Source organism: Chanos chanos, chromosome 7, assembly GCF_902362185.1.
Source record: "Chanos chanos chromosome 7, fChaCha1.1, whole genome shotgun sequence".
Classification (NCBI taxonomy): domain Eukaryota; kingdom Metazoa; phylum Chordata; class Actinopteri; order Gonorynchiformes; family Chanidae; genus Chanos; species Chanos chanos.
In genome coordinates, this window is record NC_044501.1 from 9,313,532 (window position 1) to 9,327,734 (window position 14,203).

The 14,203-nt window shown below is 43.1% G+C and overlaps 1 protein-coding gene across 1 annotated transcript; it reads right to left on the reverse strand.

Annotated features, from left to right (window-relative positions):
• Positions 1–1,277: 1,277 nt before the first annotated feature.
• ugp2a (UDP-glucose pyrophosphorylase 2a) lies at positions 1,278–13,375 on the reverse strand. Its single transcript, XM_030779882.1, has 10 exons — positions 12,903–13,375; positions 12,210–12,337; positions 11,000–11,107; positions 6,516–6,701; positions 5,556–5,689; positions 4,328–4,625; positions 3,588–3,785; positions 2,956–3,198; positions 2,105–2,209; positions 1,278–1,804 (listed from the first exon to the last, which is right to left on the reverse strand). Exons 1-10 carry the CDS (start codon positions 12,916–12,918, stop codon positions 1,697–1,699), a joined length of 1,524 nt encoding a protein of 507 aa, XP_030635742.1. The 5' UTR covers positions 12,919–13,375; the 3' UTR covers positions 1,278–1,696.
• Between the last annotated feature and the right edge of the window lie 828 nt (positions 13,376–14,203).

Below are 14,203 nucleotides of genomic sequence, written 5' to 3' on the forward strand. Positions count from 1 at the left end.
CTTTTCTTTTTAATTTCATTTTTAAACTTCATTTTAGTGTCGTCCAAAGTTTCTCTATGAATACCGAGGTATTAGACCTCAGGTCTAGAGGTCTAAACCTCCTGCCTCATGTCGGTTTTTAGGTGTACATCTGATACAGTGACTCAAAACCCTATGTTCCTCAGTTGAAGTTAAAGTGCGATAATATGTTTGGGGATTAAATGTCGATTTAATTTATATATAAATTATGGGATACTAACTATAGTTTCGAACTCAAGAGTTGAGGGCTTTGAATGTGTTTTTCCATAGGTAGCCAGTAGATGGCAGTAGATACGCAACAACTCGATAAATTTCAAGGAATATATTTCGAGTCTTTTTTTCTGTTACTATAATTCAGCAAACTGCATTAAAACTACCGGAGAGGCAATACTGATGGCATCATATAGTAAGGCTTTGCTGGTCAGGAGTACATTTCATGCCAAAGGGAGAGTCTAAGAGTACATAATCACATATAAGTTAAAAAGATCCGAGACCGCTCTCCTCCTTGGACTGCTGAAGAGTTCAGCTGGGTTAAAACACGGTATCCGACCATACACCATTAAACTTGAGTTAATTGGTGAGATTGTAGTCTTATTTATGGCATGACGCAAAGCTACGATCTACGATGTGGGAATGAACGGCATCCTACGGAAAATCCGGTTACGTCGATTCGTGATTGACTGGTTTTACCTAAACTCGCACGGTTCCATATGTTCACTGTATTTCTTTCATGCAAGACAAAGCTCTAACTGAGGAAACTCTGAACCTTATCGCTTTAGCGATTTCTCTCTATATTTATATATTTTTAATGAGCTCTGATTTTTGTAAGCCAGCCGAAGACTAACCCCTGGGAGAAACGTCATTCTTAAATTCACTCTTTTCAAATCTCTAAAACAGATCCAGAAGGTGAAGTCTGGAATGTGAGAGAGTACGTGCGATGGGCTCTGTGGTTTAGACAGCTCTAAACCGAACGATTTGAGGATATGGGTAAAGGTGTATCATGTAGTAACTGGTTTGGTTGGTGGCAGAAGATTTCAGTACTATTATGTTTTAAAACTGTTCTTTGTGTCATAATCAATCTTGTGTAAAATAATCAGTTTACCTTATGGTTTTAAAACACTGGACACATCGCAGAGATTTTGGCCTATTTCAAGTTCCACTGTATTTTAACTGTTAACTTAAACTCAACATTCATCTTTCTACCTCATTGCCTTTGAACAGTTGGAGTTTCGGCAACAAAAAACACACACAGTTTAAAATCGGATTGCACTTTTTACTGGTGTTTCTGCTATGCAAGCGTAACAGTCCCAGAGAGAGAGAGCCACAGAGCACTCGTGTAACAGAGCTGACAAATTTCAAACTGTCTTCAACACATCACCCCTATAGCGTCTGCATCACAGTGACAGTTACAGAACAGGCAGAACCATCTGGACAGTGTACAACTTAAAGGCCACTCAACGGCATAGCAGTGTCAGATCCAGATGGAGATGCAATGCGAAGACATAGTTTGATGTTCCGTAGGGCGGTATTCTTCACACAGAGAGGCTCAATGGACAGAGGTCCATAATGTAACGCGTTGATAACGGGAAGCGAGTTGCAGGACTGCAGGATGACGAGTCTGTGGGATGTATGTTTGTTTGTTTGTTTGTTTGTTTGTCTGTGTGTTGTGGTGAAGGCCTCAGTGGTCGAGGATACGCAGGTTTCCTGAGACGATCTTGTTCTCCAGCACCGCTCCGGCCGGAATGTCGATCCGGTCTCCGTGGTTGGCAATGATGATTACAGTTCCCTGCAACATGGACCAGACAGACAGACAGACAGACAGAAAGAGTAAGAGAGAGTTAGAGAGAGAGAGAGAAAGAGAGAGTGAGAGAGAGAGAATTAGTACTGCAGATTCACTGTTCTTTCATTACTAATCTGAATGTGTATACTGTATGTGTATATGTGTGTGTGTGTGTGTGTGTAAAATGACCTCATGGGCGTGATATTTCTACATATAGCCACACCACCGGCTACTGTGACCACAGACGGCTTCACATTAAATCAGGAGATGCTGACAGATTTATAAATGCACCACAGCTTTCACTACCTTTAGTGTCACTTGTTTTCCGAAGGTGACGTCCCCAGACACAGTCAGGTGATCCAGCTCCAACATGTCTGGGATGCTCTCAAACCGACGCAGGTAATCGTGAACCTGTGCATGCACACAAGACGCGATGATCAATACACACCCAGCGCGCACACACACACACACACACACACACCCTTTACCAATCTTTAGCCTGTCAAAAGTACAGTGAGACAAATTCTTGGTGTAATACACTAAGCTACAAAGGCTTGGTATAACATTTAATACATGTGTAATAGAAATATAATAACTTTATATATATATATATATATATTTTTTTTTTGTGGTGACACCGAGAGTTTATAATGAAATGGGACAATTTTGCCATATCATTTTGTTTAAATGTCTGTCATGTGTAATCTACTTTCTATTTGTTTTCCACACTATTTTTAAAATGCGCGTGCTGTGTTGCAATATGTACTTTGTGACTCTAGCTGGGTATGAGATATTGCAAGAGGGACTTCTTTGTTTCAGACTGACTCACAAGACTCGATGGACTTGAATACTCCGTCATTTAAACCGAATTCAGAAATGATTAATGAAACGCAAATATCATGAATGTCTTTGTAAATGGGCCGTCCCAGCAGTCTTCCGCACATGATCGTGGTAGAATTTATTAAGGTCCCAGAAAAAAAAAAGAAAAAAAAAGAAAAAACCCCCCAAAAAACATGATTTAAATCCGTTTTGGGTAAATCTTAGTTACATATAACTCGTTATAGTTCCAAATGACATGGAAATTCTAAATTCCAAAATTCTACTTTTTAGAACTGTTTAGAACTCAAGAGCCTGAGAAAACGGTAAAGTCTTGGTACCTTGGTGAAGGAGCTGCCCAGTTTGACATGGGGAGTTGTGGGAAACTCTCTCTTCTCACTCATGGTAAGTGACCCAGCTTCCAGTCGGTAGAGGTTGGACATGACCAGCAGGAGGTCAGAGGTCGTCTTAACGGGCAGGAAGCGGCTACGGGGGACATTGATTCCGAGAGCGTTGTCGAAACTTTTAATGGCGGCACCTACAGCTGTCTCCAGCTGAAGCACGTTCAAGCCTCCGTCAAGAGTCTGGAGCGGAAAAAGGAGAGACGAAAACCAGTTATCGCTTTTCCCTTGAAAAAAAAAAATGAAAATCATGAAGATAGTTTACAAAAAAATGAATCCGAATGATAAATATATTACAAACAGTCATGCAAACAATGTCACGTCGATATAACACTGAATCAAGGTTTCAAATGCGCCACAGAAATACCGCGCCTTTCGTAGTAATCTTATTACTCCCATTAAAACTCGAACTAAAATCAGTTTCTCCACTCATTCACCTTTGTCTTTTCACATTTCTCTTCTCATTAATGAAATCTTACTTCACCTCACGTTAATTAAACCTTAGAATTTTGGGCTGCCCTCTCTCGCTCTCTCTCTCTCTCTCTCTCCCTGTTCCTGGTCCGTCTCTGTACCTTTGGGTTGACGATGATCTCCATGTCCATGGCGTTCTGCTCATGTAGTCTCTTGATGGCAGGCAGAGAAATCCACAGGTTGTTGGTGTTGAAGATCTTAAACTTGGTGACGGATTTGAATTCGTCCACGTGCGCCTTGGGCACCTGGGCGATCTCCAGCAGTCTGAGCTTCCCATCGTACTCTGTCAGCGTGCCACCCTGGGGACAATGGATTTAACCAGTCTGAACCGGTTTGAGACCACAGAAGTTTGGCCGTGGAGCTACTGGAAGACCCGTGACCTGTTTTAACCACCACTGGTTCACTTCACTACAGCAAAATGGAGCGTTTTAGCACGTTTTGATTCAATTTTATTTGTATTGCTCTTTTCCCCGTTGTCACAAAGCACCTTGGCTAAATACCAGGCCTGAGGGACCCAAAGGTATCTGCATGTCAGACCAGGAGCAGACTTTTCATATACTAGAGCAAAGTCATAAATAACAAAGAAACATTGTCAAATCCAGACTCACTCCATGTCAGCAGAATTATCCCAGTGCTCTAGAATTACAGGAAACCACAGAATCTGCCTACTGGAGGAGCGTGACGTGAAAGGAGCGGCGTTCTAAGGTTCTATAGCAGTAACAACTGCATGGGGAGCCAAAGCCTCCATTGTTTTCATTGTTGAAGATTCTATTGGCCTTCCTAGAAACATTCTATTGCACCCTTTGTGACGTCACAATCCTCTCCAAGCAACCAAACTCACCTTGACGTCAGCGCGGGTTTTGTCTGTCACCTCCATGACAAACTCGCAGCGTTTGTTACTGGGCTGAGAAATAAGGTGGTTTAGAATGTGAAGGTCAACGGTGGCTCCCAGGTTATCGATGTTGGACACGAAGATGTACTCCTTCCCCTCGGCTATCAGTTTGTCCAGCAGGCCGGAGTTATAGAAGCTGGCGTAGATATCTCCGTGACCGGGGGGGTACCAGGCCTCCGAGTTCTCCCCCGACAGGGTCATGCTTGTGGCCACGGGCAACAGAGACTCCTTGTTGATCCTTGGATATCTGCAGCGAGGAAACGGACAGAGAGAGAGGAATTTAGGCTTCACCGCATAATCAACACACACAGTGTTAGATATAAGACACCAAAACATGAACATATCAGGACAATTATGTAATTACAGGCCTATTACTTGGATATTTTTTTGTACAAACAAATTCAAATACAAGGGTAATTTCGGTTTTGATATACACAATATATAAACTCTAAGATGCTGGAGGGAGAGGATTTCAGTTATTAAAACCAGTAGTGAAGAAGATCTAAATGCATGAGTCAGTGAGGACAGAAATGGAGAGGATCTGCTTTAAGGTCACGAGATTAACCGCATTCTGCCAACAAACTCCAATGGAGTGGTCCGTTACTTAGCGACGCTCGCGGTTGTTAGGCAACAGTCTAACTGGGACGACATTCAGTCATTAACTGGGGTGTGTACCGACCCAACTTTCATTATTAATGTGACTGGTAGAAAAAAAGAAAAAAAAAAAAGTGAGGAACGGAATGACAGAAAAGGGATGAGATGAATGGGGCTTAGAAAAGAGGAGAGGTTTGGAAAGAGAGGGAACGAGAGAGTCTTGATAAGATACTGGAAGAGAGAAAGAACGACAGGATTAAGGGAGGTATACAATGACAGGATGAGAAGGAGATACAGAGATGGTGGGGGAAGTGTATGCAATAAGAATGTTAGTTTGAGAAAAGAACAGAACAGAAAAGAAAAGAAAGAGTTTTAAAGGAGAGAGCGAAATGAAAGAAATGAATGCAGTAGAAGGAGGGCAGAGGGACAGAAAGAAAGAAAGAAAGAAAGAAAGAAATAAGGAAAGAAAAAAGAAAAAAGAAAGAAAGAGAGAAAACAGTTTGAGAGCAGGGAAGACAAAGTTCAGAGAGAGAGAGAGAGAGAGAGAGGGAGAGAGAGAGAGAGAGAAAGAACAGCGGTGCACCTGCTCTGGTTGAAGGTGTGGATCTTGACTCTGTGGTGGGTGTATTTCTGCAGGATTTTCTTGGTGTCCTCGTCCGTGTTGAAGGAGTTCATCAGAACCAGAGGCACATCTGTGTTGTACGTTTTATTCAAATGCTGAAACACACAGAGGATCAGCAGTCAAGATGAACAGGTCAATGGATGGACACCAACCACTCCACAGCACAGTCAATAATTACAGCACGGTCTGGGAAAGTGAGACGTTTTACTCTGTATAAAATTTTGCTTTGAACACGATAAGACATCGTGTGAACTTTGGACAGGCCTCTTTTTTAACTTAATATGCAAGCGCTGTTTTTTTTGAAGACTTATGAAAAATACACGGTATGAATTAGTGAACAAACTAACCTAAATTACGAATTTGTCCAGAAGAAAAACTTTGACCATGATCTGAGTCTGCTTTCATAATAAATACTACCAGTAAATCTATCATTTTGCAAAGCTGTTCTGCAATGTTGATAAAGTTACATTGCGAAAGTAAATTTATGCAACCGTAAGTTCAACTGTCAATGACATAGAGGGGAAAGGCTTTGCGATAGTTCTCAACTGTAAACAAGGACGAATAATGTGTGTGTGTGTGTGTGTGTGTGTGTGTGTGTGTGTGTGGAGGGGGGGGGGTAGATTGGTAGGTGCAAAGCTGACAGATAATGAAAGTGTGAGAAAAAGAGAAATCATTATGAAAACTAATAATCTAATAATGACATCGTTCTTTGTGAACATTCTTAGTTTACAAAAGTTTACAAAAAGCCTTTCTTGCTTGTCGTGCCAAACATCCATCATTTTTCAGATTCTAGGGCACAGACAGATGTCAGAAGAAGTTTCTCACCATGGAAATTCATGGGTGTCAGGAGAGAGAGAGAGAGAGAGAGAGAGAGAGAGAAAGAGGGGATGGGGGGCGGGGGGTGGGGTGGGGGTCACTGACCTCAATTTGCTGGACAGTCAGGTCGAGGAAGGTGTTCTCGTTTCGGACGCTGATCAAACTCTTGGGTCCCTTGCAGCCCATGCTGGTGCCCAGGCCTCCGTTGAGCTTGACCACGGCCAGTTTGTTCAGGCTGGCTGTGATGCCGTCAGGCAAGCCTCTGGCCTTGATCTTCTCATAGGGCTGGATCTGTCCAATCAGACGGCAGGAAATCAGCGAAAATTCAAACAGGGATGGAGACGAATGTAAAATACCATCTACATCACTTACTGAAGAGTGGATCAGCAGGTTAACCCTGGAAATCTATGGTCATTTCTAGAAAGTTCTGGATGTCACTTGTAACACCATGGGCAGTGAATGGACAAAACATTTGATTCACACATTAAATAGAGCAATATTTCACTCTCTCTCTCTCTCTCTCTCTCTCTCACACACACACACACACACGCACTACTTAGCAGGCATTTATCTCTGAAATTCATCAAAATTGTAAAATATTCAAAGTGATTTTTGCAGCTTTGGCCTTTTCTGAACAGAGTCTGAGCAAGCAAGACCGTCTTTTCCGGTTAAATGAAACTCGTTAGAGTTAATACACATGGTCAAACAGTAGTGGATTCTGCTGGACTGTTTTGTTTCCCCCCTCAAGTGCTACAAGATAACATTACCTCACACACATGTACATGGACACGGGTACAGACAGAGATATGGATATGTTTAGATATAAGAACTGTGTATTTGTCTTGTCCAAACATCCTGAAAGATAAACTAACCAAATATAGACACACTATCACAACGTGTAACTGGACCTCCAGCTCCGCATGGGAGTCTGAGAGGATTTATCAAAGAGATACACAGAACACTGTGCCATTTAAAGAGAGCAGGGCTGCTGACAGAGGAAAACGAGAGAGAAATAAAGAGAGAGAAACAGAGAGAGAGAGAGAGAGAAAGAAATAAAGAGAGAGAAACAGAGAGCGAGAGAGAGAGAGAGAGAGAGAAATAGAGAGAGAGAGAGAGAGAGAGAGAGAGAGAAAGAAAGAGAGAGAGAGAGAGAGAGAGAGAGAGAGAGAGAGAAATAAAGAGAGAGAGAGAGAGAGAGAGAGAGAGAGAGAGAGAGAGAGAGAGAGAGCGAGAAAGAACCGCTTTAAAGGCCCATCCTGATTCTGAGCCAGAACAGTAAGCAGGGTGAGAGTCATAGTAACAGCTGATAGGCGAATGAATTCGCTGGCTCTAAAGACCACGGACGGTTTACGAAACAGTTCGTCGTGTTCCTACTGGTCGTCAAACACCTATAACTCAGCCCTGCTCCTCCGCGACGTCAGCCCCGGCTCAGGTTTCCTGCCCCGGCGCGCCCGGGCCAGATCACACCCTAACGCAGAAACGCCGTGCGGTTAAGTCCACCGCATACCGCGAAGGACTCCGCAGTCAAGCCCGCCGTAACGCATGCTATAAGACACCTTTTACTGCTTAAGACAACGCTGAATAAAACCAGTTTGGACTGGTTCACGTTATTAGAATGGGTAAAAAACATGGGCATTTCTCTTAATGCTGAGTGAATGCTGATATATTGTGGCTGTCTCAGACCTGTGGCCGATTACACAGATTCAGGCTTACTGTGGACTACTCGAATAATGAACCATAGCTGCATACCACAGTAAGTAAGTAAGTAAAAAAATTAAGTGAAAGGCATGATGGGTAGGGACCGAATGAAGGTAAATGAGTAGCGGTTGAAAGCTGTATTTGTTTAAGCGCTTCTGCTTAGCAAACATGTCTGTTTGCTCCTCTTGTCCACTAAGCCAAAAACGGTGCGCTGTTTAAGTTCCGCTAACCTTTTGGGGGTCTGGGGTTAGTTAAGATCAGACAGGGTGTTGGTTAAGACGAAAAAGAAAAAAACCTTTTTTTTTTTCTTTCATTTACATGAGACAAACAATCTTTTGTTTAACTTCTCGTTCCCATTCCAACACCCTTCCTTCAAATAACACCTTAAAGACATCCCCCCCCCATTCCAGTATCTCAGTCCTTCAACACGTTTTCCCTGGAGGGAAAACTGTCTCCGATCCTGCGGATCGTCCTAAGGGCCTAAGGCAACAGGATATCCTTTCTCTTTCGGATTAAAACGTGCTGACGCTGACACACACACACACACACACACACACACACACTGACCGCTGGAGTAATATAACTGAATTGCAGTCGAGGAACGAATACCGCAGTTAGTTAAAGACGACCCTGTGGCATTTATTTTCAAGACAGAAAGTCTGGATTTCATCGTCTTATAAATAGCTGTCTTTGTTTTTTTTTTTCCATTTGTTTTAGGATTTTTTCTCCCACTTTCCTCCAGATTGGTGACAGCCAAATCATCCTCACGGCCATTTATAAATGCTCAAAGTCGCTGTTTATATAGACAGACTCAAATAAAGAAAAAAAAAAAGGCAAACGTGGAGTGTAAAACAAACAGTCCAAATTCAATAGGTTGCGGTTTATGAAAGGTAACCATATATACAGAGACACGTATAAACCGACATGCTGCTTATCTGGGCAACTTTACCATTTAAACACAAGATAAAACGTATATGAAATATATGCACGCAATGCGCTTTACGCTTTAGGTTGCATAACATATTTGGGCTTCGTGACAAAACTCGACGACTGCGAACCACTCACGCTAAAAGCCGCTGCTATTTGCTTAAACTCGCTGTGGGTGCACTAACCACGAGTCAGCATTGCACAAAAAAGTGAACCTATTTCGTCATGTCTCCAACAGTCGTTACCATGGTATCAGCCCTTTTCCACAAAAAACAGGCCGCTCCGAATCAAAAGGAACGAACTTTTCTATCTGCCAGAGGTCAAATAAAGTCACACACAGGCGGTCACCTTCAAAATGGCTTGGCAGTTTGTGGTGGGGGTGAAGCGAAGATGGTAGATTGGGTTACACTTTACCCGTGCCTTACAAAGCTACACACACACACACACACGCAGACACACACACACACACACACTGACTGACTTGTCCCCAGCCGCCTAGTATTTCGAGCGCCTTTTGAAATATGGAGTCATGCCTTAGGGATTAAATACACTATGGCCCTGGCAGCTGATTTGGAATCAATATTGGTGCTTATATCTCAGCATAATAAAGGTAATATTGGGTTTAGTGACACTGATTCGAGATCAGTCGTTGAAGTAAACTTTGACTTGAGGTGTTAAACATAGTGAAATGTCAGCCAAGAGCGGAAAGCCTCTGTTCTTGTTCTCGTTTTCTCTCTCTCTCTGTCTGTCCGTCGCTCCGGATGCTGGAGGGGTCAGGCTATTCATAGGTTAACCTTCTGTGTGCTGGGTATTTTTAGGGGTGGGGCTGTTTTTGAGACAGGGTTTATATCAGGGATACTGAAATGTCAGAAAGATGATGGACCGACTGCTCTCACTCACCACAGCACTCACTCTGCCTCAGTCGCATCAGGTTACTGCCCCACACACACACACACACGCACACGCACACACACGCACGCACGCATGCACACACACATACACACACACACATGCACACGCACGCACACACATGCATACACACACGCACGCACGCACACACAAACACAAACACACGCACGCACTCTCACACACACACAAACACACACACACACACACACACACACACACACACACACACACAAACACACACGCACGCACGCACAAACACACGCACTCACACACACACACTCACACAAACACGTACTCACACAGACTCTCTGTCTCTCTCCCACTCACTCATTGACTCATGTTAGGAACCAATCATTTCGGTGCGTAGAGGGGGAGGTGTAGTGACACGGAGGCCCAAAAAGGGACCCTCACACTGGGCTGTCTGTTCCCTCTCAGTGCCTGTCAACCACCAGGCTATTCCAGCCAGAAACATACACAATTACTCACTCACCTCCTGAGACAAACACTACTGCCTTAACCCTCAGGTCCTTCTTCACTGACACACAGATATGTCAACTCAGACCCAAGAAACACACCCGCACCTACGCCGACTACTTCTTCTCAGTAACAGAATTTACAGGAATTTGGTGCCAACAACAAAACCTTGGCATTTTTAAATCAATTTTAGAGCTTAGCGCATATCCTACACCAAAAGGCGCTAAATGACCCTAGTAATGAAACGTGCGTCCTACAGAAATCCGCAAAACGTTTGGTTAGCACAGAGCTGAGACCAGCCTTCACGGTCCACAGCTAAGACAATTTTACAATGCAAAAAAAAAAAAAAGTTGGGATATAAGTGCGGGGTGCTCAGGACAACTTCGTAATAGTGTTAAACTGCTTGAATGAATGTTTATTTCGTGTACTTCGCGTAAACCATTCCAACGAGTGTTATGACACGTTAATACAACTGGAAGGTCGTACGTAATAAACACAAGACACATTTCTCTCTCCTTTTCTCTTCCTCTCACGGGCTAAATGTTACGAGCGTGAGGCAAAAGCGTCCGCCGCTGTCTTACCGAATCTTCGGGGGGCCTGTGGATCTTGGCCCAGTCTATGGGTGGACCCTTCACTTGGAGGAACCTGTGGAAGAGCCTCTTGAAGCCTTCAAAGTCCTTTTTGGAAACCTGAAATAGGTCAAAGATAAAACGTCAAACGAACCTTATAGAAGAGAGACAGTTGAGACAGGAGAGGGAGACATGAACACTTTGTTAAAACGTGGGGAAAATCGAGTATCGACTTTGCCGACGCTGGTCGTCGGTGCGAAACTCACTGCCTTTTAAGTCTGAAAACTGATGTTGGCAATTTGGTGTAAAAGTGATTTGTGTTTATTTTTGTCGTCCAGAGTTTACAGAAGCTCGAGCTTCATGGAACCTTCTCCATTGTTGCAACTCAAATGTCTGCTCATTGACCTTTTAGATAATTGTTGAAGCCATTGCCTCTGGGGAGAGTTTCTCTGTGTAATTAACACTCCTACCTTCTTTATGTCAGAATGCTCCAATCCCCTGAGACAACCAATGCTTAATTGTATTGTTTTTTTTTTTCCTGAAGTGCTAAGCCTACCTCAACTTAGCTGCGCTACGTGAAGGTGCATGCTACCACCTACTCAGTTCAGCAGGCGTTTTGTGCTTTCACAGATACGTATAGTTCAGCTTGGTGGACCCTACTGGCTGAATTAGAGAGAGAGAGAGAGAGAGAAAGACAACCATTGGGGGTGGGGGCTCTTCTAACTCTGTAATGAAACAGGGATCAAATCTACGACTTAATTACACAGACAGTCCTGACAAGTTCGTTTTTTTCTTTCTCTAATTCACCCAAAAGGCATGAGGAAAAAGTCTAAGGCTGTATGACTCGTTTAGCTGCTAAGACACGGATAGATGCTTACGGCCATACGCTAACACAGAATGCTAAATCAGAGCTGATGTTACCCGACTGATATTCATCATCTAATTAATCAGCGACAGAGTTCATCTCCATGTCCAGCCTGGTCAACTTTACCCCCCTTTGAACCCCTCCCCACAGGCTCATACATTTCTGTCAGCATGACTGTCAGTTGTTATCTGTACTACTGCAGTGAAAGTTCAACACATCTAACCAAGCCCAAAAGCTCACTTAAGCTCAGTTGTGCTTTAATTCACCATTGTCTTTTCTCACAACACCACAAACATTAAAAAAAGCATCCTTTCATGCTTTGTCGCATCTCTGAATTCTGGAAGTTTCCGTGCCCACCTCGGCCTCCTGACCCTTGATGGTGCTGAGCAGTTTCTCCAGCTCGCCGTGCATGGAGCTCTCCAGCTGCTGCCGCATCTTCTCCTGAAACTCCGTCATTCCTGCGTTAGAGTTTCCTTTAGCTAGATCTAGGGAGAATTCGGCGATAAAGAGAGAGAGAGAGAGAGAGAAAGAGAGTTGGAGAGAACTGAACTTAACAGCACCCCAAAAGTTGATGCTGAACTTCATTCTTATGACAAAAATCATGGCTGATTTACAGACATGCATACATATATAAATATATCTCCCTCTCTCTCTATATATATATACAGACACATAGAGAGAGAGAATGTGTGTGTGTGTATATATATAAATGTTTAGATTCACACGCAATAATACAGCCACTTCATTGGACACATCTAGTAACTGCAGGTGGTAAATATTAAAAATATGATGCATCCCCAAAATATTCTAACTCAAGACACGTTCATCTAATATTTTCAGTTGGAATCTCTTATCGTACATGGCATACGACTTCATGAAACGAAACGAAACAAAACAAAAAACAAAAAAGAGGAAGGGACAAACAACCCCCCCCTGAGCTTTACGCGTTGATTTAAATCTGTATCTGTCAAACTGTCACAGACCCCAACGCTCCTGTGTCAGCTGAGACGTGTCCTTACCGACCATTAATCAGAGGCACTGATTACTTACCTGCGACGATCGACATTGCGGTGAATATTCTTCCGTTTAAGTCTTAGATGTGACTTTAATCTTTACAGGCTTACTCTGATAAGTAACAGTCCAAAATATTATGCAATGTACTTCTGAAGCGATTCAGTACTTTTTCAGTACTTGTCGTCGTAGTAATTAAGTGTATAAATCTCAAAATAATTTAACTGGAACGATATCTGTCAATGTAATCCGCAAATGGTTTGTTGAAAAGCGATGTTGTCATTCATCAATTAATCTGACTCCAACCGTCGCATCTGGAGATATCCTTAACACGTATGCACTCTCCTCCCACTTGTGAAGACAACACAAAAAGTCTCAACCTTCTAACGCAACAAAACAGTATTTCTGGTCTTTAGGTGACAAAAGAGGACAGAATAAGACACCCGACAGTCCAGTTGGTACAATGACTTAAGATACAAAAGTGGGTGGAGAGACAATTCAGAAAGAGAGAGAGGGAGAGTGAGAGTGAGGACCCCTTTTAATCAAATTCCAGCACAGCCCACCATACACGTCACACGCTCTCCCCATGGAGTTAAATTTAAGTGAAGAAAGTAACTGTTTTTCCTTTTTTTTTTTATCGTTTAGAGGTAATCGTGCCAAAGGTGCAACGCACGTACTCCAGAACGGCAGAGAGGGGAGTGACTTGGCACAGTGCACGGGAGGGTACATCGAGTTAAAATACTAAGTGTAGTGGACTTAACACACTCTCAGTAGGGCAGTGACTGACTGGTAACATCTTGCGCTATAGCGGGAGATTACATTTTAGCATTGCAAGAACGTTGATCGTGGGGTTTCAAAAGCAGTTATCATTAACTTTTTAAACTGCGAGCTGGAAGCGTCTGCACCATATTGCGAGCAACGCAACTTTCCTTCACGTCGTTAGCTAGCTGAGAGCTAAATACGTTTATGATCTATTGCTAAACCTGGCTAGTTAGCTGCAAGCAGGGTGCTTTAAACAACCAGTGGGTTGAAAACATATCCCCCACGTTCTAATTGTCAGTTTTATTGACTTTACCTTATGAGCAATCCAAGGACAGAGGGCTTGGAAACTCAGATGGGCAAACCCAGCTGCGTTCGGCCTGCAATTTTGGTGAGACACAATATATTCAGATATGCAAGAACACCATCTTGTCCAAACTGTTCTTCAGTAGGATCTCACATGTTCAGAATTTGACACACCATGCAAAGTTACTCACGTCCACTGTGAAGTGGCAGAATCACTAGCGGAAGTGTCGTAGAGAAAGTGTGTTTCAGACGTACTCTGCGACAGACCAATCGCA